The sequence below is a fragment of the Lipomyces oligophaga genome, assembly GCF_038497815.1.
Source record: "Lipomyces oligophaga strain CBS 7107 unplaced genomic scaffold V1516scaffold_3, whole genome shotgun sequence".
Classification (NCBI taxonomy): domain Eukaryota; kingdom Fungi; phylum Ascomycota; class Lipomycetes; order Lipomycetales; family Lipomycetaceae; genus Lipomyces; species [Lipomyces] oligophaga.
This window is the reverse complement of record NW_027117787.1, coordinates 921,225-946,789: the sequence shown is the minus strand read 5'-3', so window position 1 is coordinate 946,789 and position 25,565 is coordinate 921,225. Positions and strand designations below refer to the sequence as shown.

General features: G+C 45.9%; 9 protein-coding genes across 9 annotated transcripts; 5 read left to right on the top strand and 4 right to left on the bottom strand.

Moving 5' to 3' along the window:
- Positions 1–726: 726 nt before the first annotated feature.
- Positions 727–2,235, bottom strand: V1516DRAFT_673251 (nitrogen permease regulator 2-domain-containing protein). The gene has a single exon (XM_066921868.1). The coding sequence runs from the start codon at positions 2,197–2,199 to the stop codon at positions 808–810; it is 1,392 nt and encodes a 463-aa protein (XP_066778126.1). The 5' UTR covers positions 2,200–2,235; the 3' UTR covers positions 727–807.
- A 198-nt stretch (positions 2,236–2,433) lies between these two features.
- Positions 2,434–2,994, top strand: V1516DRAFT_615798 (uncharacterized protein; the record flags this gene model as incomplete). Its single annotated transcript, XM_066919339.1, has 1 exon — positions 2,434–2,994. A coding segment is annotated over one exon (561 nt), but the record flags the coding sequence as incomplete, so codon positions are not given.
- Positions 2,995–3,592: 598 nt separating this feature from the next.
- V1516DRAFT_663598 (uncharacterized protein) lies at positions 3,593–4,894 on the top strand (the record flags this gene model as incomplete). Its single annotated transcript, XM_066920525.1, has 3 exons — positions 3,593–4,020; positions 4,072–4,471; positions 4,529–4,894. The coding sequence occupies 3 exons, from the start codon at positions 3,593–3,595 to the stop codon at positions 4,892–4,894; spliced, it is 1,194 nt and encodes a 397-aa protein (XP_066778124.1).
- A 190-nt stretch (positions 4,895–5,084) lies between these two features.
- Positions 5,085–8,440, top strand: V1516DRAFT_673247 (Lon protease C-terminal proteolytic domain-containing protein). The gene is made up of 5 exons (XM_066921867.1): positions 5,085–5,708; positions 5,762–5,915; positions 5,972–6,333; positions 6,389–6,480; positions 6,533–8,440. Exons 1-5 carry the CDS (start codon positions 5,328–5,330, stop codon positions 8,361–8,363), a joined length of 2,820 nt encoding a protein of 939 aa, XP_066778123.1. The 5' UTR covers positions 5,085–5,327; the 3' UTR covers positions 8,364–8,440.
- Positions 8,441–11,015: 2,575 nt separating this feature from the next.
- On the bottom strand, positions 11,016–13,716 carry V1516DRAFT_276703 (uncharacterized protein). The gene is made up of 2 exons (XM_066918832.1): positions 12,826–13,716; positions 11,016–12,463 (listed from the first exon to the last, which is right to left on the bottom strand). The coding sequence occupies exons 1-2, from the start codon at positions 13,604–13,606 to the stop codon at positions 11,430–11,432; spliced, it is 1,815 nt and encodes a 604-aa protein (XP_066778122.1). The 5' UTR covers positions 13,607–13,716; the 3' UTR covers positions 11,016–11,429.
- A 1,040-nt stretch (positions 13,717–14,756) lies between these two features.
- On the top strand, positions 14,757–16,907 carry V1516DRAFT_276660 (PP-loop family-domain-containing protein). The gene has a single exon (XM_066918831.1). It carries the CDS (start codon positions 15,186–15,188, stop codon positions 16,737–16,739), a length of 1,554 nt encoding a protein of 517 aa, XP_066778121.1. The 5' UTR covers positions 14,757–15,185; the 3' UTR covers positions 16,740–16,907.
- Positions 16,908–17,973: 1,066 nt separating this feature from the next.
- On the top strand, positions 17,974–18,745 carry V1516DRAFT_673238 (uncharacterized protein). Its single transcript, XM_066921866.1, has one exon. The coding sequence runs from the start codon at positions 18,013–18,015 to the stop codon at positions 18,640–18,642; it is 630 nt and encodes a 209-aa protein (XP_066778120.1). The 5' UTR covers positions 17,974–18,012; the 3' UTR covers positions 18,643–18,745.
- Positions 18,693–24,671, bottom strand: V1516DRAFT_673236 (DNA-directed RNA polymerase II subunit RPB1). Its single transcript, XM_066921865.1, has 6 exons — positions 24,378–24,671; positions 24,279–24,311; positions 24,097–24,222; positions 23,975–24,047; positions 23,838–23,908; positions 18,693–23,773 (listed from the first exon to the last, which is right to left on the bottom strand). The coding sequence occupies exons 1-6, from the start codon at positions 24,429–24,431 to the stop codon at positions 18,911–18,913; spliced, it is 5,220 nt and encodes a 1,739-aa protein (XP_066778119.1). The 5' UTR covers positions 24,432–24,671; the 3' UTR covers positions 18,693–18,910.
- On the bottom strand, positions 24,671–25,544 carry V1516DRAFT_673230 (DNA polymerase epsilon subunit C). The gene has a single exon (XM_066921864.1). It carries the CDS (start codon positions 25,538–25,540, stop codon positions 25,073–25,075), a length of 468 nt encoding a protein of 155 aa, XP_066778118.1. The 5' UTR covers positions 25,541–25,544; the 3' UTR covers positions 24,671–25,072.
- Between the last annotated feature and the right edge of the window lie 21 nt (positions 25,545–25,565).

Here is a 25,565-nt window from a genome sequence, read left to right as displayed (position 1 = left end):
TTCCGGAAGAAGATATTTGGTTGTTGCTGTGGACATGATCGGAATCTGGATTGGCTGTAATAGAGGTAGGCGAGGACGGAGCTGGGGGGGACGGAGGGTTGAGCACGTCGAAGATAGCAACAGTGCGAGGGCCCATAGTAGTGGTGCTCGTAGTAGATTTGTGTAGAAATTAAATAGAGAGCGAATCAGACTAAAATTGAAAATGAAGCAAGACGTGGGGCAATATTTATGAGAAATTTAGACGAACGAGGAAGATGGATGGCAAAGACGATGGTGACAAAGTCGAGAAACAGAAGAGGAAGAAGGGAGCGCGAGAAGGAAGAAGGGGAAGAGGCCGACTGAGCGTGCGAGACTCATGACGACGATGGGAGCGAGCGAGTGAGTGAGTTTTAGTTAGTGAGCGCGGGTGGGGAGTTGGGCAGGGCAGAGGCGAAGAGCGAGCAGGTCCGGCTGGGCTTGTGTGTGAGCGAGCGTGAGTGGGACTGGCTGGAAGCCGGCAAGAGCGAATAACATGTGAACAGATGTGTGACGATAGAGAAACTGTACGTAGAACAATTAATTGGTTTAGAATCGGTAATTTGTATTGAAACATAAAATTAGTTGCGGAATAGATATTGTGATGTTAGATACGTGTAGCATTGCCGAGGAGTGCCAGAGCACTTGAGAACGACGGCAACGGGATTACCGCAGACAGCACTACATTCAATTGATTTGATTAGAATTATATATTTGAAAGATTAATTAAATTAAATGATCCGAATAATTTAATTTACTTAATAAATTATTTACCTAAAATTACAGAAAAAGCTACGCTCGTACAATGGACACTTCCCCATATTTACTGATTTCCCCGATCACCTGCTCGCCTGTCATCTCCATTTTCAGGCAGATCTTATCCAGATGTTTCGGTCGTCGACTTGCGATAACTCTCGCCAGTTTATCTCTCATTAATTCATCTTCTTCCTTAATATCTATGCTGTTTTTGTCGTGAACTTCCTCCTCATCTCGATAGCCCTCGGCATCGGCATCGGCATCGGCCTCTTCCATATCGCTGGCGTGCACTCCCTCTCTTTCAGCTCGTCTTCGTCGACGTCCCCTTTCGCGTATTTTTCGTCCAAGAGATTTAGCGTCAATCAAAACAGGATAATCGTAGATTCGATAGATTAAACCCTTGATAACTCCAAACGAAATAAACCGCCGAATATCCACTCCTCTCAGTTCTTCTGTGTGTTCTATATACCAATCTTTCACCGTCTGCCCTCTATGTAAAGAACAATAGAGACTTAGTAAATCACAAGTACTTTTCAGGTCGGATACTTTGTGATCACCAGCCCCGTTCGGACTCCTTGAGGCAACGTAATTCCGGCATTCGTCTGCCATTCCTTCTTCGCTTACAAACAATGTAATCTCGGGCATTGCCGCATACACGTTCGAAAAGCGAAAACTCTCAATTAAAATCACGCAGTTGTAGTAAATCAAATGTTGAATACAACGTCTCGTCAGCTCATAATCCGTGTCTGCCAGAGAAGCGATCCGACGGACAGAATTAATCCCATCTATATACTCGACAATCTTCTCCATTGTCGGATCCCAGTTGACATCCATGACTGTCTGCAATCTGACCGTACTCAAAGGAACATCATAGGCCTGTATAGCTGGCGGAGCGCGGTGTAAGGGAAATAATTTGATGTTTACAGAGTTAGATTCGTCGATCGGGATGAAACATTCACAATAATTGTTCAGATCCTCGTATACTTGATCAATGATCACTCGTACTCTTCCCTCACCTTCGGCACTGGATAGAATCTGCCCCTGCTCCTCCAGCGCTTCAAACATCGTACCAAGCTTCTTCACTACCGGTAGATAGGAAGAAACATCTGCCCCCCTAGCAAATACAAAGCAGAAATTGAATAGAAACTGGTTCCGCGCATAACTTTGTCCTGTGATATGAACCGGATACGAAACCACTCGACTGTTATTGACACATATAGTAGTAACATTATTAGACAGTTCCGTCCGAGGAACAACGTATTTGGCGATTGCTTCGAATTCAAACAGTGGATGTGAACTCGCAGAGTCGTCGTCTGATCTCCCGACACTGCCTGGCGGAACTTGATGGACGACTTTGGTTCCTTCTGTCGGGTGGAAAGTCGCATAGAACAATGCTTTCAACTGAGGAAATCCTCCAAATTCAGTCATTTTTCATTCTTTTGCCGGTCATCTGTCTTCTTTTCATATGCGAATCATCACCATCTGCCTCTCAAGATAAGCCTTTGCCTTGCTCTATAGAGTCGCTGCAATCACGTGGATTCGTTATGTCCCAACTCCGAGAAAAAAGTCTGAGGACAGTACTTGTAAGTAGTTACGCAGAACTTCTTTCTCTCAGACCTGGGCAGAAACAACGAGATTTATGACGTCGAAGAGGTTAAAGCAATGAATTCTACGGATTATCTCGTTTCGTATGGCTGGACTCCCGGAACAGGATTTAAGAAAGGTAGTATAGCGCGACCAATTCTAGTGCATCATAAGAAGGACACCAAAGGACTAGGAAATAGTTCGCTCGACACTGAAACATGGTGGGAGCGTGTATTTGATGGACAATTACAGACCTTGGATGTCTTCTCAGAGAAAATTCCAAAGGAGCACGAGCAGTCGTTGGCTACTATCCGTGCTGCGAAGAATTCAAAACTGTATAGCATGTTTGTGAGAGGACAGGGCCTTGAAGGGTCTATTGGTTCACAGAGTTCTTCCTTAGAATCTACACCGGCAATTGAGTCTACCTCTGTAAATAGGGAGGTAAATATTGAAAGCTTAGAGGCAAATGAGACAATAGCAACTCGGTCAGAAATTATTATCAGTCGGAAAGGGACGAAGACAAGCAAACAAGACACCAAAAAGGACAAGAAAATTAGCAAGCAGAGCAAGCATGATAGGAAAAAGATAAAAATTGAGAAGGATATTAAAGCAAAATCAAAGTCCAGATCAAAGTTGAAATCGAAGTCCAAGAAGAGCGAGCGAGATACTTGGGTCGATGATCTCGTAAAGAATATGCGACGGAAGGACAAACTTGCAACTTAATTAGCATATCTGTTATATCCCACATTCTGGAAGTGATATACTTGCAGTTTTAATTCAAAATTTTTAGTATACCGCAACTATGATGTATACTGATCGATATTTTTCCTGCATTTTCCGGTGTTTGGCGGTGCATTTCAATGAACCGAACCGGCTTTCTCTACTACATCATCACAGTAGCTGCATCTATTACACTTTATTCAACGTTACATCCACCAAAACTGTCTAATCTCTGCACACTTATTACACTTCTTGTTAGTAGGTTTTGCCGACCAGCAAGGTCCTATCCGGGATGTGCTCTTTGATACACACATGGCTGAATTCTCCCAATCAGGCACTCCCAACAGGAGTTCGTCATAACCTCAGCTATCGGAAAACCTGTCTGGAGGATTCAAGTGATTGATTTAAAAGGCAGCCATGCTTCCATACGTTTCACCATTTCATATTATGTATAAAGAACTGTTTAGCAATTTCATTTCTTTTCACACGTACGCAATTAGTCTGTCCTCAACGCACGATGAATGTTCAATCGCTCCCACCTGAACTACTGGAGATGATAGCACTGTATCTTGCTCCGCGCGACATTCCGGCCTTTGAATCAGTCTGCAACTCGTTTCTGAACTCCATTCGGACACCTAATTTCTGGCGTTCACGAATCAAAGAAGAGTATTGCAGCGAAGGAGTCAAATATGCATCGAAGGCGATTGGACGTTTCAATCCTGCTAGACGCACAAAATCTATAAGTCGGCTTGCTGATGAATGGAAAAGTTCGTATATTCTACTTTCCAGATTTTTCGAAAGTGATATCTCAGATGGAAAAAATCGGGCAACTTCGACTTTCGAAGAGAACGAAACCAAGTGCTGGATGATGTTTCTTCGATGGGAGCCTCCTTCCCATCAACTTACAACGCCAGTACCAGCTGACCTCCGAGCCGCTGATCTATGGTGAGCTGTTGCTGTGCAGTCTCTTAATTTTGATAAAGCTAATTGGGACAGGATATATATTTATCGCAAGATGCGGCTAGCTCCTGGAGTGTATGATGCGAATGCAATATTGGGATCGGCCGCGAAGTCTCTAGTTGGTCGGGTAACGTTTTCGGTCGAATTAGAAGAGCTTGTGCTATATCCCATGGCAGATCCAGAACGGCAGCCCAAAGTTCGTATGTACTGTAAGGATGTTCTGTGTCATTCTGTTTTTCCAGAGACTTTAGTCCCAGACCTTTATGTCTGTTCAGACATAGAGCGTGACTGGACCACAGATGGAGTTGCGCGTCGAGTGGTTCATGCAGGCAGAATAGTAGTTCCTCGGCTGTCCGTATCTGCAATGGAGGAAGGCCAGGAGTGGCGTCAAGTGAAAGTGTGTTTGGCTATTCAGCGCGAGTTTACGCCAGAGTTTGTATGTGGTCGATTTTTGAATAATCTACGCAGGTTCATATGCTAACATTCTGGATAGAAGTTTGATGGCGTTAGGTTCGATAGAGTCTATGATAGTCCAGAACCAAAGATTGGCGCATTTGTGGATAAAACAGTAAATATTCGTCGAGCATCGTCTGTGAGCTCTATAATGGATAAATGGTCGACTTGTGATGACGTCGAGATTCATTGCGAATCTGCACAACTGAATCAGTCTAAAGTATCATCTGGCCGGACGTTAGCAGACGACCTCGGCAGAGCACTAAGCGCCGAAGAAGAAGAGGAAGACCAGACTCCAAGATTGCCATCTAAACGAGGCTACGGTCAGACTATCGATGGCACGTCGTCTTACAGAATCGGATATCCTTCGATAGAATCTCTCCATCAGCAGGAAATCGTATCATAAAATCTAGTATAATATTATGCTCCTTGTATAAGCTAGTTCAGTAATGTGATTCACTAAGGTCATAGCTCCACCTTCCGCTTCAAGAAATAAGTCCCAATTGCTATTTTGGACACTAGTTTACTGCCTTTTTATACCTAACTCATCCGTGCTTGTAGTCCCACGATGGCACGTGCCTTACCATGGCGTCAATTAGCATGAGCTCCACTACTCCGCTTGCCTGGACCATGTTCGGACCGAAGACGAGTTTCACCAGGGAGTTGATCTGGGATTTTATCAGTTTTGTGGATCCAAAGCCTTGAGCTTGGATTGGATTCTAATTGCTAGTTCTCGCCTGAATTACCAACAACTGTGTTCTATATTAGTAGTGGCACTGTCTGCACGCGGAAGTAGTTCTTGAGGATTATCTGTTGCACACGATATCGCGTGATTCACTATGGCTTCGAGACCAACTAACTTGCCTGTTATCTTGCTACAGCAGCCAATAGTTATTCTTCCAGGTGTTGTGATTGCCTTAGGGCCTTCGCTGTTACGTGCTGAAAATTCGGCACTAGTGTCTTCACTTATGAAGGCTACTTCGTCTTCATCCTCGCCCGTTACGAACAGTCATTCCGCTTTGGATTCGTGGAATAAACAACTAGTTGCATGCTTCACTTTATTGAATCCAGAGGGAGATTCTTTAGAGCGCGATAAATCGAAGGATAAAACCTCGAAACCGCTTTTAATCACCGACGGCAAGACTCCGTCGACCTCTCTTGATCAGGAGAGTGGCGATAAGGCGATAATCAATAAGGATGACTCTTCAGTACCCTTTTACGTATGTCATCTCGAATTTTTGATATGGACTCGTGGCTAACTGAAATTGATCAGTCCGTGGGATGTCTAGCGCGGATCGTTCGCATTGAAAGATCACTCTCTGGGGGAGTTCAAGTCATTTTGGAAGGCTTATCACGAATCTCGTTCCGATCGGTTACTCAGCGAGCACCGTACTTTGTAGTCGATGTTGTACACGTCAAAGAAGCAGGTATGAATTAAGCTGATACTATGCGAAATTGAAATATCGACTGACGCATCTATTAGTTTTGGAATCATCTGACGTATCGACATATACATTAGTTGCGCAGTTTAAACGGCTTGCCCGCGAACTAGTATCATTTTTGAAGTCAGGGTCTTTCACGCCATCACCGAATTCTATTCCAAATCCAAATCCAAATCCAAATGCTAGCACCACACCTACACCGTTGGTCGGCGCAAGTGCTAGAGCAGTGAGAAGATTGGAAGGATTAGTCAATCATTCTAGTTTCCAGGAAGCCTTAAAAGTAGCCGACTTGCTGGTCTTCACGCTTGATGTATCTGTCCAAGATAAAATCGATTTACTCAGTTTAACGCAGTCCACTGAGAGACTTGGGAAGGCGATCGAGCTACTCTCCCAGCAGATAAATGTGGGTTTATGATTGAGATGTTTGGGATTTTTACTGATTCGTCGTTTTGACTTAGATGATAAAGATTTCGCAGAAGATTAATACTTCTGTTGATACCAATCTTAACAAGAAGCAGCGTGATTTTCTTCTTCGACAGCAACTCAAGGCGTAAGTGGATCTGGATGAGTGGTAGAATTGGCAAAGCTAACTGAAATTACAGAATCCGTCAAGAACTTGGAGAACAGGATGGAGATGATGCAGATGATGATGGTGAACTAGTAGATTTACAAGCGAAATTAGCGGCCGCGCAGTTCGGTCCTGATGCGGATAGAATTGTGCAGCGTGAGTTGAAACGGCTAAAACGAATGCATCCTACACAAGCAGAATATCAAGTTTGCAGAACGTATTTGGAGACTTTATCCGAAATTCCGTGGCGAACAGCTACAGATGATAAGATCGATGGAAATGCGATTCGAGCGGCCAAATCCCAGTTGGACAGAGACCATTATGGTCTGGACGCTGTCAAGAGACGGTTATTAGAATATCTTGCTGTCATCCGGCTGAAAAGTCGTGGACAACAGACAAGTGTGATTGAAAAAGCGCCCATTCTATTGCTGGTTGGTCCGCCGGGAGTAGGCAAGACATCGCTTGCGAAAAGTGTTGCGACTGCGCTGGGTCGCAAGTTCCATCGGATTAGTCTTGGAGGTGTTCGAGACGAGGCTGAAATCCGCGGACATCGGCGAACATATGTTGGTGCGATGCCGGGGCTGATCGTGCAAGGTTATCGGAAGGTTGGAGTGGTGAATCCGGTTATGCTGCTTGACGAGATTGATAAGCTTGGAGCTACGGATTTCCATGGTGACCCATCGGCGGCAATGCTAGAAGTTTTGGATCCTGAGCAGAACCACGCATTCAACGATCACTATCTTGGAGGGATCACTATGGATCTTAGCAAGACGCTGTTTATAGCGACTGCGAACACGCTGGACACGATTCCTGCTCCGCTGCGAGATCGAATGGAGATCATCGAGTTGTCGGGCTATACGTATTTGGAGAAGAAACATATAGCACAACAGTATCTTGTGCCTAAGCAGGCGATTGCAAATGGACTGTCGCCGGAGATGGTGCAAGTCACAGATGAGGCACTATTGAAGATTGCGACGGGTTATACGCGAGAATCGGGTGTGCGCTCGCTGGAGCGGGAGATAGCGACGGTATGCCGTGGGAAGGCGGTGGAGTATGCGAATATCCTGGGAGAGGAAGGAGACGAAGACAAGGACATGAAGATGCTGGAAGAGTATAATCCAGTTGTACAAGAAGGCGACGTTGAGAGATATCTGGGGGTGGAGAAATACGATACAGAGCTTGTAAATGATGGGAATGCACCTGGTGGAAGCACGCTGGCACCGCCCGGAGTGGTTACAGGGCTTGCATACATGGGATCAGGCAATGGAGGGATATTGTTGATTGAGGCTACAAAGTATGCGAACGGGACGGGAGTGGAACGGTCTGGAGGACAAGGAGTTGGAGGTGGTGGGCTTCAATTAACAGGTAATCTTGGAGGAGTTATCAAAGAGAGTGCTACGCTTGCGGTTACGTGGGTGCGGGCGCATAGTGTCGAACTGGGGTTGGTTAACTCTGCGCTGGCGAGTCCACTAGCCGGATACGATGTGCACATCCATGCGCCTGCGGGAGCGATTCCCAAAGATGGACCTTCTGCGGGAGTGGCAATGACGGTCGCAATTGTATCGTTGCTTTCGAACCGATCAGTGGCCGCGGACGTGGCGATGACGGGCGAAATGACACTCAGAGGCGCCGTACTGGCAGTCGGCGGGATCCGCGAGAAAGTCCTGGCAGCTCACCGTGCGGGAGTGCGACGAGTGTTGCTTCCACTGCGGAACCGCAAAGACGTCGAGAAGGATGATATGCCGGAAGACGTGCGAGCCGAGCTGACGTTTGTGTATCTGGTATCAATTTGGGATGCGTTGACGGAGATCTGGCCGGAGACGGCGAGCCAGAGACCGGTGGCTATGGTTGAGAGCCGATTATAATTTTCCATGGATAAATATAGTGTGGTTACGGTTTGAGATTATAATATACAAGACTAATAAATTACTTTTCGCTGAATTATCTCTGTATTTTCTTATTTATGTTCTTCAGAAACCTTGGGGGCAGAGTGTGAGGTATTGAATGGTCGGTCGACCAATCGTTTTGGGAAGCAAATGGTGCAAGATGATATCATGATTCATATGTCAAGATCCAGAGGGACCGGAATGCAGGTACGCGCACTCTGCGCAATATGAAGGTAAGGAGAGTGGCCGGGCGGAGACTGACAAATGGCGAATGGAAACTAGAAGAGATACGGAATACCTAGGGGAGCGTGGCGGCCGTAAAACACGACTGTGGAAACGCGCACACTATCATTTTATGTAGTTAGTTAGTAATAGTGCATTGCTGTTAAGCAAGTTACTAATTTGAAAATACTTGAAATATAAGAACACTGTCCGACAGGGCGGGCAGAAAGTGGTCGGGTTCCGGTAGTTCGGTTCGAGAAGACAAAAAGGGTAACAACAAAACAACAAAAACAAAACAACAAGCCCCGGCTCCAAGTTTTACGTGTGCGTGCGCGAGCGCAGACGAAGAAGTTATGTCGAACGATGAGTTGACTTTTTTGGACCCGAGGATAGAGAGAGAACCAGTGGACAAGAAGGCCAGCCTGTACTGTACCCGCCCCTTCTTGCTTCTCTTCTGGCTGCTGTTCCTACATCCGCGCTGATAAACAATAGTAGATACGTCGAGCGAGAATGAGCGAAGTCGTGCAGCACAAAGCCGACTGGCAGGTCGACTGGTGGACCGCCAAGTTAAGAGATGGCCGCCGACGAGATCGCATTCGTTGTACGAGACATCCGGATTTTCGTCTAGTTTGGTTTGGACTTTGGTTTGACTTTTGGTTCGGTTTGGTTTGGTTTGGGCTTGCGGATAGAAGCTAAGCCAAGGCAGTAAGGGGCGGCAAGGCAGAAGAACGGGTAGCCAGGGATGTGTTTTACTCTATTTGAATTTGTTTTATTTTTCTGTTTTGATGTTTTGGTGGCTGGCGAGGATGAAGTAGGAAGGTAGTTACGGGGAATGGACGCGCTATTCTGTGATTAAGTTTCGAAAGGTTGTTTTTTATTTTTATTTGGGTTCTGAGAAGTACGGTCGATGCGCCAGGATTGGACGTGATGCTTGGAATGGAAATGTATGAAATTGGAGAGGTAATTAGATTAGTCTTGAGAGCCGAGGAAGATCTGGTGTTTACTCTGTTGATGGTGTTTTGTTTTTGGGTGCATTAGGTGCATTTGGTGTATCTGGAGTATCTGGAGTTGCGGTTTGTCCGGCGGTTGTTACGGCCCATCCATTTGTTCGTTATACCAACCGCAATGTAGACCCCGTCGGCCTAATTATGCGACTAGTCGGAAAGAAAACCCCATCGAGATACAAACAGGCTTTCTGGCTCGGAATAGTTCGAAATATATATCAAATATATATGTATATTTGATATATATCTATGTATAGCCTATGCATAATTTTTCCATAATCGGCGGGCTGTCTGACTGTCGGGCTGTCCGTTCTTAGCCGATAGAAATTGTACGGCAGTACGCTGCTGTAAAGCGGTAATCCTGCACTGCTTCTACGGTTCGTCTTATAGTTAGAGTTTAGTTTGGGAACCTCTTAGCCCGGCCCAATCGCAGTCGGCAGTCGGCGGTCAGCAGAGCGTAACGTGCAAAGCTAGAACCAGACAAAGGACAATCCGAAAGACACGAGACACAGAAACGACAACAAGCAGCCTGACAACCAGCTCATCCAACGAAAAACACGGCCCGTAGCAGCAGAACCGGCGGCGGACAACGTTAGTTGGCAGGTTGAATCGCCTGCAGCTGTCGATATCGTAGACGTTGCTGTCGTCTGATTTTGGTCTCCAGTTCTCCAGTATTCTCGCAGCTGCAAGAGAACAAAAAGTAATTCCGTCCGCACTATTTCCTTCCGCGCACTAATTTCCTCCGCACTAATTCGCATCCATCCCGCACTAATTGGCCTCAAACTCAAAAACTCAAATTGACACAAAGTCTGGAACTCTCGCAAAAGTGACATCCTCAACGTCAACAAGAAGTCGGGATCAGAGAACCAGGACCAGGACCAGGACCATGACCCAAAGCCATGATCAGGATCAGGATCAGGAAGGTGTGCGCGCTTATTGTCTCGTTCCCGCATCCTGCTTCCTGTCTCCCGCCTCCTGCCTCCCGCTTTCATACTAAAGTGGGGAGATGGATACCGAACCAACGACCGTCCCTACTGTTGTCGCAATCCTCGCAATCTGGTCTTGATGAAGAGATCATCCGGCTAGTCTTGAGTAGTGCAATCGTAGTACACTACTTCACACAGCATACGTAGAACAGCAAATTCATATCATGGATTTTTTATTCGTCCTGCCCACAACATCTCCGAATCCGAGTAGACAAATACATCCATCTACTCTCCCTTCCCTCTCAGATTCGACACACTAGCTCGGCTACAGGCACATGTCATCCACTTGCTTCTTTTGTGTCGCTCTGGGTCATATCCATGTTTTGGTCCAATTTTAAATTCGTCGTCTAATGTCGTCTAATGTCGTCTATTGTCGGTTCTCGCTCGACTACCCACCAATGCTCAACAATTACATAATATTTATGATATCATATATATGTACGAATATATATATCACAAACATGCAACAATATACAATATACACAAATTTTGAACAAATATTATGTAACATAAAAATAGTCATCCAGACTTTTCCTCCGTGATCCTATCCTCACAAAGGATTCTCTGTTCTCTCTCTCTTTCCATCGTACAATTCGTTCTCCTCTAGACTTTATTTACATAGTCATACTCCCCAAAATCATGCTGCTGTCTGTACAAAACACAGTCCATCCTCAAAAATCTCTGTTCCCCCATCCTGCGCTTTATATTCAAAACCTATCGTATCCTTGGTTCAGTCAAACAGATTCTTGATTCTTGTCGCGATGTCGTGGTCAGAATGAAATTAAATCATTGGCTACCGTAAACCAACCAAATCCACCTCACTGTACACTTTTTCACTTAATGCTTTTCTTGACTTCCTCTTCTTCAACATCCACCATGTCCTCATCCTCCCCACCAACTTTTTCTTGTCCGTCTTCTTCGACAACTATCAAAATATATCCTAACGTTCGCTCTCCAACTCTTATTCGTCCTTCATGACCAATTATTCGTAATCGCTTCCTCCTCTCCTCTTCCTCCTCTTGTTCTTCTGTTTCTTCCTGTTCCTCCTCCTCGTCTTCTTCTTCGTTCTCATTCTCATATCCAGACCGTTCTTGTTGCTGTTGCAAATTCTGCTGCTGATCAGAAGTCGACGTTTTTTCGTACCGCAAGGAAACAATTTCCTCAAACAAATGTGGCAATCCCGGGATTTCTTCCAGTAATCCTCTCAGATCTTCCGTGTCCGCAAGCTCGGCAATTCTCCACTCGTCGATCACTTGCTGAATCGCACTACCGGCCAGTTCGTCATAACCCTGTTCTCCTTCAATTTCATCGCTATTATTCTTATCGTTGCTGTCTTGTCGATATGCGGTTCCATTCATAATAATCGACCGGAGTCGCGCCATCTGCGCTTCATCCTCATCTAGCAGGTCGTGTACCGTGTCTGATTCAGAAAGTAGGTGTGCGTGCATTCTAGTCAGCCATTGCGGCCTTCCATAATGAGCAAACAGCGGCAGCACAGGTCGGGCACCAGCTATAAGCACTAAACGTTTCGTAAACGACTCACCCGCTCTCGTTTGCAATATTTGCTCTCGAGTTGACTGACTTGAATTTTTCTGCTGTCGCTCTTGCTCCTGCTGCTGCAAACCAGAGTTCGGTTGCTGCTGAAATGATAGCCGACCATCTGAACCTGCAGCAGCAGCAACAGATCCTGTAGAAACGTCCGGCGGCACTCTCGATCGCAAGGCAAACATACTAAACGCTGCCGCGTTCGAAATAGCTGGAGTAGCATAATCAGCGCGAAGTCGCGGTCGACCTCGTTTCTTATGCTGAATATCGAAACATGTGGCTTGTTTGCCCAGAGCAACACATCTTGAGCAAGGACGGCGAACTAAAAATTATTTTTGGTTAGCTATGCGTTCTGCTAATCTGAGCTTAAAATATTAAATCTTCTTTAATCCAAAAATCCATAAACCCAATTTGTCTTTCTTCAAACATATATCGTGCGAATGCTCGATTCTTGCCCTACTAGCCGGTTGGGCCTGTTCCTGGCGCTAGACCGAGTTGGGCTTGATCGCGGCGTATGGACGACCAGGTGGATATGGGCAAGACATTGAGTGCAAGAAAGACAGAAAAAGGGAGAAAGGAGCAGGATTAAGGTCGCCGACAAAGTCAGAAAAAGAATATGCGACCAAATATATGGGCAAAAATACTGAGAATAAAAAATTGAATCGTCAGGGGAGGTCTGCTTACTATCACAGGCAAGATGCGCTTTGCGACAATTTGAACAAGCCGTGACCACCTGGGTTTTAGATCCCCCACGTGGACGAGCCAGAGAAGGAGGAGGAGAGACGGATGACGACGAAGTAGACCCAATCGTGATTATCTGGTGCTGGGGAAGCGGCGATGTCTGCGTGGCTGTAGTAGAGGGGCTAGCTAGTGCAAGAACATTCTGAGTTGGCAAATATTCGGGCGGAGGTGGGGTAGAATAGATTGGGTTCAGAGGTGACTGCGAAAAATTAGGAGGAGGAAGAGTGAGCGGGAGACGGTCAAATCTGGACGGATCATTGTAGATTGACTGGATCATTAAAGACAGCGAGGGAAGAGATTGGTGAGGTGGAGGAGGCGGTGTAGGCACATGTTGGAGCTGAAGCTGGTTTGGGGGTTGGAGCTGAAGTTGATGTTGTAGGTGATGTTGGTGCTGGAGTTGGAGTTGATGCTGATGCTGGAGTTGATGCTGATGCTGCAAATGCTGATGCGGTTGTTGCTGTTGCTGCTGTTGCTGATGATGCGGATATTGGGAAGAGTGAGGAGGAGGATATTGGGGAGGTTGAAACGGCGGATACGAAGGAGATTGCTGCACGAGAGGAACGCCAGAACTACCGGGAGGAGGGTAAACAGAAGCAGACAGACTCTGATCTGCTTCTACTCGAACGGTATTTGTGTTACTATTATCAAGACCAGGAATCTGAGATGAGCTGGAGGACGGAGTCGACGGAGGAGGCTGCTGTTGCTGTTGCGGAGGACTGCACATATGCCGTGCCGACAGAAGAGAAGAGCGAGCTCAAACGGCCAAAGAGGAGCAGAAGACGGTCGAAGGTTTGCGAAGGGAGAAAAAGCGAAAAGGAAATCGAATTTTGAGCGAAACGAGAGACAGGTGGCTAGAAAGACCAGCTTTAAGAACGAATTCCAGACGGGAAGAAACAGACAAGGACAGCAGTAGTCATGACCGAAGACAATCAAGACCAACGGGATTATGGAATTTGAAAGATAACGAGTCGTATATAACCAAGGAAGCGAGCGAGAGCGACAGGGGAGAGGGGCGGGGCAGAAAAGGACCGGGCAACGAGCGAGGATGGGACGGGGCAAGCCAGGACAAAAGAGCAGGACAAGAGAGCAGATGAGCGGAAAGAGGATAACAATTGCGACAGAGAAGAATGAGGAAGAAGCACGAACGAGTCCGAGCAGAAGCAGGAGCTGGAGCTGGAACAGGCTGGAACAGGGCAAGCCAGGAGCACAAGAAGACGCAAGAGCAGATACAAAAACAGACAGACACAACAGCAGAAGCAGAAGAAGCAGGAATGGGAACGCGCGCAGACGACAGAGCAGCCGGAGAACAAGTGCACAAAACCTGATCCACACAAGAACCAAGATGAGGAACAAGACCTGATTTCCAATCTAATTAAGTCGGACCCTCGGTCCCTCGGCCGCTCGGTTGGACCAACCCAGGAGAGGAAGACGAGAGGGAATGACATCCCATTGACTGACCACGGCTTTGGAGCAGCGCCCGCCGGTTGTCCTGTTACTGTTTGGTTACGGTCTTCTTTTACTGTTTTGCTACTGGGTGCAGTTGTATGTCACCGCACACCGCTCTCTGCCAATACCACCGGACTACAGACCACCAGCGCTGCGCTGCCAGATACCCACCCACCCGCGCTGTCATGGTGATATCAACCGCAAATTCAGCTTCAAGCTGCGTCTGACCTGAGAGGAAATGCAATCCCAACAATCAGCCATTAATCGTCGTTTGCTTGCAGACTAGCGGAAGATGGTATATCAAATAACTTTTCTGTCCATTTGCTGTTATTTATTTTTTGTGTACTCCCGCTGGGGCTTGTCTGTCCCTCATCAAAACAACTACTCGTATACTGTACTTGCATCTCACCCTAAAGATACTAACGAGAGACCTGGGCGGTCTTTGCTGGTTCACGACCCGCCAGGCCAAACTTTGGTTCTGACTTTTCGCGCTAGTCCACGCCGGTCTTTAACTTTCGGTTCTTGAACTCCTTTAGGCCAGATCCGTTGTGTCGACTCGACCCGACGCCCGCCGCCCGTCCGCGACACAGATTCGACCAGGAAGTCGCTGGTCCGCATCGGATTATCGTTTAGCTTCTGTTCGCTGCTGTCTGTCTTGGAGACAGACAGCTTTACGCCGGCGACCTTGCACTCCACTCTCACGCTCTCGCGTAACTACTCACTCAACCTATCATTTATTACGCGTAAGTATATATAGCCGTAAAAATACTGTCTTTCGATCGCTGTTCTGCAGTTCTCTAATTCAGATCTGTCTGGCAATCCGCGCAGTCACCGGCCAGATCAGCAAGCGCAATGATATGGTCTGGCTAGATGACCCGCTCGCTTTTGCTCGTCGTCTCGGGCCCTTCTGGACGCGTTTCTCCGCAGACTTGACTGCCTCGATTGGTTTATCGCGACCCGCAACGGCTGCAGCTGTTGCAATCGGTCGGTCTTCGACAGACTTGTCTGTTCTTGCTCCTCAGCCAGGTCTTCGTCCTACTCGCCTCGCCGTCGCTGTCTCGGGCGGCGTGGACTCAGTCGCGCTCGCTGTGCTTCTCAAGCTATATTCTGTGCTGAACAGGGCAGTCATTGATATTTGCATTCATGCGTACACGGTTGATCATGCCATGCGTCCCGAGTCCGCTCGTGAGGCAGCAGCTGTGACCAATGTGCTGCTAAACCAGATCGGTGTTTCGGCGCACTCGGTACTGCAGCTCACCTGGTCACCATCAGATCTAGCGCGATTAGATTCTGCTCCAGAAACGCTCGCGAGACGTGCACGCTATTCGGCGCTCATCCGAGCCATGCATTCGGATGGAATAGATACCTTAGCCGTTGCTCACACGGCTGACGATAACATCGAGACTTTTTTCATGAACCTGCTCCGTCGTCGTTCGTCGTCCTGTTTGCGCGTCATTCCGCGGTCTGGTGCCGCGGTCCCATGTGCACAAGAAACGTTTCCCTTGGGCGGGAACCTTCGCCTAATCAGACCCTTGTTGTCGTGTCCGAAAGATTTCAGCTATGACGTTTGCCGGGCTGCGAATGTCACCTGGTTCGACGATCCAACTAATCGAGATCCCTCGTTCACTCTTCGAAATGCTGTCCGTGTCTTGATTGCTCACCAAGATCAACTACCGCAGGCTCTGCGGCTATCTTCGATCGAGACAGTTCTGCACACCGTGTCAGTTCGTAGGAAATTCGTACGGACTGAGTGTCGTTCGATTCTGCAGACTCTCGTCAAATCTGGTGAATTGAAATACGACACCGGCACAGGGTCTGTCACTTGGAAAATAGATAACCCCAGGTATCTAAATGCAGACTCCGACGTAATGATATCGCTCATTAAGACAATTGTTGGTATTGTTTCCGCGACGGACTCTAAGGACATCCCTTCATGGAAAGTTATTCGATTCCTGCGCACTCTGCTAGCTGGTAACAACAGGCCTCTCACGTTTGGTGGAGTTTTGTTTAATCCTATTGATGGACTGTCATGGTCGCTCAGTCGTCAGCCGTTTTCATCATCTAGTATTCCAATTGGATTTATAACAACCAACAATGAGTCTATATTATGGGATCATCGTTTTTGGATTTCTTGTACGAGCAAGCAACTGCACCAAACTTTGGTAATCAAGCCACTTTCGGCGAGCGATATTACATATTTCAAATACAAATCGTTGCATCGGATCCGCTATCGGCAGTTTTTCGAGCAAGTACCTGCAAAGGTGTTATCTACCTTGCCTGTGATTTATGATCCGATTTGTGCGAAATCTCTCGCTATTCCTACAATTGATGCTGAATTCGGAAGTGGAGAGCAGTACAAGGTGATCCCAAGGAACGAGATTTTATTTTCGCTATTTAATGATGCAAACTAAACACTATTTTTTCTAGTAATCAGATCCGCAAACTCGTCCGCTCTTGCAACAATATCGTCGTAAACTCGCTTGTTTTCTGCTTTGAACTGCTCTATTTTTGCTGTAATCCTCGGATCTTGAAATAATTTGGCTTGACCTTCTGAAATCTGGCTCCAATACTCGTTCAATCTTGAACTTAGACGTGAGGAATCACATTTCTTGTTATCCGGAACCAAGCGAGTAACCATTTCGACTTGGAATAGTCCGATACTTTTACTTGCGGTAGCGCTGACCCGTGCTCGACTCGATTCGAACAATTTCATGATTCTCTCGCGAGTCTGCTGTGCTATGTCTGCCTCATATTGCTGGTTGCCAAATAGTGTGAGCCGGTTTGTTCCTGCGAGATATGTGATTCCAGCGGTGAGTAAATCGACGATGATAAGAGCTGTATTCCGATTTTTCAAAATCGTCCAATAGATCCACTTCTGGGATCCATTCCCACCCGACAACGAAGCACGAAAAAAAGAGCTCAACACATAGATACCAGTCAAGATATGAAGTCCCTCCAGCCATAATCTTGCGTCTCTCAATTTTGGATGACCGGTAACTATTCCAACCAATAGCATATGAAGTAATATAGGCGACAGTATACTGGGAAGGATATAAATGCCACAATTGAGTGCGTCAGCCGACCCTCCGTTGGTAGTAATACACCATTTACAAGTCATTGTCGCGTCCGGTCCATATACCGAATATAAGTATCGGACGTTTTTATCCGCAAACAAATTTGCCAAATAGACACCATTTGCAACTCTAGACTCCCTGAAAATTCGGTTCAGCGTCGATTTCGTAATAGTTTCGAGGGATAGAATTCCGTTCTTCGTAAAAAGATTTGTTGAAAATAGAGATCCAGGCCGTAAATCAAATTCGGTTGCCGACTGCACTAATAGCGCGATGGCTGATGCAATGAACAGCGAGACGAAGATCAGAATTGTCGTTGACATCGGTTCTATTGCTATCGCCGACCTTGAGCGTAGCGAGCCATTCCGTACTCTGCTAAAATATGAAATTACTCTAGGAATTATTAGCGGAGCTGCAATGATCGCTACTGTCGAGATTCCTTCCAAAGACATCTTTCTTGCTCCAAATGTATTTGACTGTAGAGTTCAGTCTTGGATTTCAATGAGAGGAATTAAAAACGTAGTCACGTGTACATATCAACCAACTCCATTATCACGTACTAAAAGCTTCATGTATAGTTTTCTAACAACCAGCAATCAATAAAGAACCCAAAATGGCACAGACTGAAGAAGAAATCGATGCTTTACTATCACGAGAATCGCTGTTGCTCAATAAAGATTCCGAGATTGCGCGGATTCTGGCGTGTTTCCCCCTAGACTCATATTCGATTTTGGATCTACTTCCCGGTTGTCCCTCCACCGACATCAAGGCGCAGTATCGTCGTAAGTCGCTATTGATTCATCCGGACAAGACCTCCAATCCCGATGCACCTGACGCCTTCAATCGGCTAAAAAAGGCTTCTTCCGAATTACTAGATGACGACAAGCGCGCCCTACTCGACGAAATTTTTGCAGATGCTAGAAGTCTACTCATGCGCCAACGTGGCTGGTCGGCCTCCAATCCGGAATTGAATTCTCGCCAGTTTCTCATTGACTGGAAAGAAAAAGTGAAGTCCTTGCTCGTCGATACGGAGCTTAGAAGACGACGGCTCGCTAACGCCGCTCTCAAGCAAGAAGGTCGAGATCGCGAAAAGCAGGAATCTGAAATCGAACTGCGAAAGCGCAAGCGAGATCACCAGAAAGCTTGGGAAGATACTCGCGATGACAGAATTACAAACTGGAGAGATTATAAGAAAACCGTCGAATCGAAAAAGAAATCGAAAAAAACAAAAGTTCTCGGCTGAGCTATCTCTGTGCTGCATCAATAAACTCCTCTATCATCTGGCGTTGGTCTGGTCCGTTTTATTATTTTGTATTATATAGAACTAATAGCATACAAACATTTTTACCATCTCTTCTCCTCTTTTTTGATATTCTAATTTCCATCACTTGTCAAAAAGTAAATTCATAAAAATGCAACAAAAAATAATAATATATCATATACAAATTCACTCTTTTTTTCAAAATTTCAGCCGCAAAATCAACAACAAAAAGATTTGATCTTCCCCTACCCTACTGTCTAGGTGATGTAGGCGAATATTGAGGAGACGTAGGTGAGTACGACGGTGACGTAGGCGAATAGGACGGTGACGTTGGCGAATACGTCGGGGACGTCGGTGAATACTGCGGCGAAGTGGGCGAAAATGACGGCGACGTCGGACTATAAGAAGGCGACGTCGGCGAGAAACTAGGCGATGTCGGACTATAGGAGGGCGACGTCGGGCTATAGGAAGGTGACGTCGGACTATACGACGGAGAGGTCGGACTGTACGACGGCGACGTCGGACTATATGAGGGCGACGTCGGGCTGTATGATGGCGACGTCGGACTATACGATGGCGAAGTCGGGCTATATGACGGAGAAGTGGGTGAATAGGAGGGCGAAGTGGGCGAATAGCTCGGCGAAGTGGGAGAATAGCTCGGAGAAGTCGGGCTATAAGATGGTGAAGCGGGTGAATGTGACGGCGATGTCGGCGAGTACGCAGGAGAGGCCGCATACGAGGGACTGGCCGCAATACTAGGTGATGATGGGCTGTAGCTTGGCGATGACAATGAAAATCCCGGAGAACTGGGACTCGTTGCTCCGTACGATGAGAAAGGTGATGTGGGACTATATCCAGGCGACTGGGCTCCTGCTCCATATGGACTCTGCCCAAATCCTCCTCCATACTCTGAAAATCCTCCACGATCATCCAGTGCACCTGAATTAACCATAGGAGAAAACGCAGCATGAGGATCGGGAGAACCAAGATAATTGTTCTCAGCATAAATTGGAGAACGGTTATCATATGGGGTGGCAGCACCGTCACCAAGCATTCCATTCACCATAGGTACCGCACCTGGGACTTCGTAATCAACTGGAAGACTGCTAAACATCTTCTCATCTAGCATTAAGTCAAATGAACCTGTACCTAAAGGCGCTAATTGACCTAACATAATATTCTCGGAAACACCTCGGCAGTCATCAACCTCAGCTGCTGCAGCTGCTTCCAACAGAATTTCCACGGTCTCTTCAAATGAACAGCGCATTAGTGCACCAGTATTCGCGCGGTTAATACCATGTCGAGTAATTGCCATCAAGTGCCCTCTCGCAGTCATGACATCCACCAGTAGAGCCAAGTGTCGGTAGTTGACATAAGATCCATCAAATGCTATAACGTTTAAGATCTCCTTATAGAGTGCCAATCTAGTAGCTTCGATACCAAGTACAGACAAAACCTCAACAAATGAGTTTGTGTATGTTCGTGTATAGTCAACTCCATCAATTGCCATAACTGCAGAGTAATTAACACCATCAGTCTCGAGAACCCATTCCTTTGATTTATGATATTCTCCATTTGGACCCGCCACATTAGGCTCGTACAAAAGCATGAATGCTCGCGAAATACCACTAATACCGCGAAGGGAAATAGTATCAAGCATATGCTGTGAGATCTTCTTTAAAGTAGTATCTTCCTCGTCATATGATTCCTTAGGATCCCGAATCACGCGGCAACGCAAAATCAGTTTTTCGGAGTTGTCTTCAGACCAAATAACAAACATTTCTCCCTGAAACTCTTCGATAATCTTTTCTGCAACTTGACTCATGGTCAATTCACGATCAAGCATCTTTGCACGGTCAAGTTCGAAACGTAACAACCAAGGCGATTGTTTGTGAATTGTCTCTTCAACGTGTTCATCCGGAATACTGAAATATGCCTCAACAGTATCTAAATCCTCTTCTATAACCGTCAATTTCGGATTAGGATCATAGTAAATCTCAGTGGCAGCAGTAACAGTTCGAAGAGTTGTATGCTCGATTGCACTCTGAACACTTTTCGCCATTTCCCTAGATTCAGCATACTCTGGGGTCAGATAGACGGTCAAACCAGGAGTCTTGATATTCGTGGCAACATTAAGAATTTCTTTGAGACGGGGAACACCGAGAGTAACATTCTTCGATGAGACACCTGCATAATGGAAGGTATTCAGAGTCATTTGCGTAGCAGGTTCACCGATCGACTGTGCTGCAATAACACCAACCATTTCGCCAGGAGCAACCACAGCTCGAGCAAATTGCGCTTCAATTTGACCGATAACCCAATCGAATGCTGCGCGATTAAGTCGATATTCCTCGAAGACTCGTTTAGACGCCAAACGAGATCGTACCAAGCACTGCATCAGAGAAGTGGCATTCTCCTGAACTTCTTGTACAACAGAGTTGTTACCTCTAACAACAATCAATTTCTTACACAACTCAGTAACTTTTGTAATTATTTCCGTCGGTGTCAAATCACTAGCCTTGGACCTATCCAAATGGAAAATCTGTTGAGAATTGCGAACGATACGATGAATATTTACTGGTAAAGGCCAGGCATCTTCACCGTTCTTGAAGACGAAGCTTCGTAAAAATTCTCGATCGCCCTTCAGTTGATCATATTCTTCATCAAGAACTCTTTGGACCTCAACATCACCAATAATCTCATTGCTACACTCGAGCAGAGATGGTCGAAGACTGAATTTGTTATCCATAAGATCGATCCGATAACGCTGTTCGAAACGATCATCTGAACCCGACATAGAATCAATACTTTGCTTTTCAACAAAGGTTGCGTCTAAACCATCTTCTCCATAAACAAACTGAAGAATGTCGCCCAACGAATTCCGCACTGATCCATCATATTGAACACTGACATCTTCAAGAGCTTTAACTAATCTTCGCTGAATATATCCAGTTTCGGCAGTTTTTACTGCAGTATCGATGATACCCTCACGGCCCGCCATAGCATGAAAGAAAAACTCCTGCGGTGTCAATCCTCTCAGATATGAATTTTCAATAAAGCCGCGGGACTCAGGGCTATAGTCATCTTTAGTGAAATGGGGCAAAGTTCTGTAAGAGAATCCAAAAGGCACACGCTTTCCTTCGACGATCTGCTGACCGACGCAAGCAGACATTTGAGATATATTGATAAATGAACCCTTGGAACCGGCGACAACCATCTGCTTAACGTTATTCGCATCCGTCAAACTGGTTTCAGCTGAACGACCAGCCGAATCACGAGCCATATTAAGAACCTTGCTGACCTTCTGTTCAAAAGATTCACGAAGTGTCATACCCGGTTCAGGTTGTAGTTTGTTATTCTGAGCATCGAGAATAATTTGTTGAACCTCACGTTTAGCTTGCGAAATTGTGTTTGTAATGTTCAACATAGTTTTCGTATCAGCAATAGTATCTCCAATGCCAATGGAAAACCCATTGTGCAAAAGCCAGTAATTCACTACGGTTTGAACGCCGCCAATAAAATCACGAGACGCATATGCTCCCTTCTCTCTCATGATGGTATGAATCAGACCTCCGCTAGTGGCACCGACAGTTTTCTTGTCAACAACACCATACATAATTTCTCCATTTTCAATCATCATGCCATTGTCTTTCACACTGAGAAGAGTGTTTTTATCATCAAATCTCTGAAGATTTATGCCCTTAGGTATGACCATACTCACCATTTGCTTGCCAGTCCATAAAGGCTTGGGCTTAAGAATAGCGGGTGTAGGAACAACTCCATCCCAATTAGGAACCCAATAGAGGACATTCATTACTTGGTCAAAACCAAGAAAGGTATCTCTCTTGGTCATTTTTCGGATTCCACAGAGAGTATCTTGTACAATTCCCATGACAGGCTTGTTTGATTGTGGTGAAACAATCTGAAGAGGGACTGCACAGATCTGCATCAACTCGGCTCGAGTTTCTTCCGACTGTGGAACGTGAAGATTCATTTCGTCTCCATCAAAGTCAGCATTGTACGGAGATGTAACGGACAGATTAAGTCGGAACGTTGAGTAAGGCATAACCTTAACACGATGAGCCATCATCGACATTTTATGAAGAGAGGGCTGCCTGTTGAAAAGAACAGGATCATTATCAACAATATGACGCTCAACTCTCCAACCATATTGCAACGTGATCTCACCAGCTCTCTTGTGGTAGCGTAAATCGATGCGTTCCCCAGTGTCACGGATCACATATTTAGCACCAGGGTGTTCATTGGGACCGTTACGAACAAGCTGAGTGAGTCGTTGAATGTTATAAGGCGTAACAATTTCAGGGTATGTCAAAGTGCGAGCGATACTTCGAGGAACACCAACCTGATCAAGAGCAAGATTTGGATCACCACTGATAACTGTGCGAGCAGAGAAATCGACACGCTTACCCATCAAATTACCTCTAAGGCGGCCCTCTTTACCTTTCAAACGAGCTCGGATTGACTTAACAGGGCGACCGGACTTTTGAAGAGCCTGAGGCTGGCCTGCAATATCATTATCCATATACGTTGCGACGTGGAACTGCAGCAGAGACTCAAACTCGTTGATAACATGCTGGGGAGCACCAAGTTGGTCATGGTAACGAACATGAGCATTAGCCTTCAATATATCGGCGAGCTTATAAGTTAAATCATCCTCACCACGAGCAGCTTCAGTGATTGCAATCGAAGGTCTAACCGGAGGAGGCGGAACAGGTAAGACGGTGATGACCATCCAAGCAGGACGAGCATAATGAAAATCAAAACCCAAACGTTCCATGTCTTCTCGGGAAATAATTCGAAGAAGATTGAGAATTTCTTCTGGCTTCAGCTGTCTACGTTCCTGCTGTTCACCTTCATCGTTTTTGTCTTTCTTCCATGTACCCCACAACTTCAAGCCATCTCGACGAACTGTCGGCTGAGCGTTACCGCAGCCTCCGTGAGAAGGTTTCTTGATCGCTGAACCAAAATCGCCATCATCTTCTGTAGAGGTATAAGTCTCGCAAATCATCTTTGCCTTACACAAACTCCAAACGGTATGAAACCGCCGCTTCGGGTCACGAATCTTGATTGCCTGAGCAAAGGCGGTGTTTGTCTTGAGAAGGGAATTAAAACTTCAAATCTCCAAAAATTAGAATCAAGAAAATTGTATAGCTTACTTCATCAAGTTTCAATTTTCCGCAATGAAAACAGACGGCTTCGCAGACTTTTTTAATCTTTGAAATGAAACCTGAAGCAAAGGTAGGTCAGTAATTGTTAATGCAATTTAAAAATCGGTCTCGCAAGGGAATCTAACCGATATGAAAAACAGGTTTAGCCAACTCAATGTGACCAAAGTGACCACAGCAATCCGACATTCCTTCACCGCACTAAAATATTGATTAATTAAGTTCATAAAAGTGACGGATGGAGTCGTACAGTTTCACACTTGAAGTTCCGATCAATTGAGCCGAGACGAGAATCATTGAGACCGCCGACACGAGGACGCTGACGAGTTTCATCCATTGTTTCCGGATATTCTATCTTCGCCACGCTCATCGCTTTCTTGATATGATTAGAACCCGATTTATTAAACAATTCGGATCGTAAAAACAACGTACAATTTTTTCAGGCGACAGGAGACCAAATTGGATCTGTATTGTTTATCTTGGTTAGTAACAAGACGTAGATCGCCAATCAAGCCATCAAGCATTTCGTACCTCCTTGATCGTCTTCAGCGGAGCTGAAGAATAAGGAAACACGGCACCACTCATCTTGTCCACGACAGAAGAAGCGAACAAAGGAAGTACGCTGGTAGAGCCACAAGGACGGTGGTCTCTTCCTGTGATGTCGACGTCGCGCCTCTATCAAATGGAATCAAAAACCCAACTAAATAACAAAAAGTCAACTAATCCAACAAATAGACAACACAGATTCCAATATGCACGAATTAAGTCGGACAATCACGACAATCTGTCGCGTGAATTCGCCTGGAAAAGAGATCGGAGATGCGCAGACGAGCAAGCAAACAAAGACAGATGGCGAGAAATTGTGGGCGGGTGGCGGTCTCAGATATATTGTATACTGAAAACTACGCTGAGAGGGTTAGGTGTGCAATATTTTGTGTTCCCGAATTCGGCAACATGTGGATGAAAGATATGTACAAAATATTCAAAGCGTTGATTATTCATGCTTTCAAGTTTATTCGTATTATATGTACATGGCACAATACAATTCCCGGGACGCCAACTCAAAGTTTGATATATCGTACAATCTGTCAAAATATGATCTCCCTATTAGAAGGGTGGAAGGTAAGAGAAGGGAGAAAATATGAGTGTGTAATCAGTAATCGAAATCTGCATTGGCAGGTCCCCCATTTCAAGCCAATACGCGGTTCTAGTTAATTTCCAATTGTTCATTCAGTTTCATGATTCTTTCGTCGGCGACCACGGCCCGTCCCTGTTCCAGGTCCCGTCGAACGCTCACTAGGGGCTGTGACAGCAACAGGGTCTGGATACTTGGATACGGTATCGATTAAAAAGTCAAACTTATCGATATTCATAACTGCTTGCTTAAGATGCCCAGGAGATACTTTGCGTGCGTTGCGCATGCGAGCCTGGTCGCACGCACCTTGGACAAGAGAAATCATAAATAGTTCCAGCGCCTTGGACACAACTACCGGAGTAGCTTGAGCGACTTTGCCGATATCATCATCAGCCTGCATGATTTTCTTGATTCTTGCCTGTAAATACATGTTAATCTTCACAAAACTATCATCCCCGTTCAAGTCAGATAGACATACAACCGGAAAACGCGTCTTTACAATAGGTAGTGGCTCTTTCAGCAGACTAGTTGCAGCTGGGTCAATCGCTGGACCATCCATAGCCGTGGCCTCGATTGACACGTAG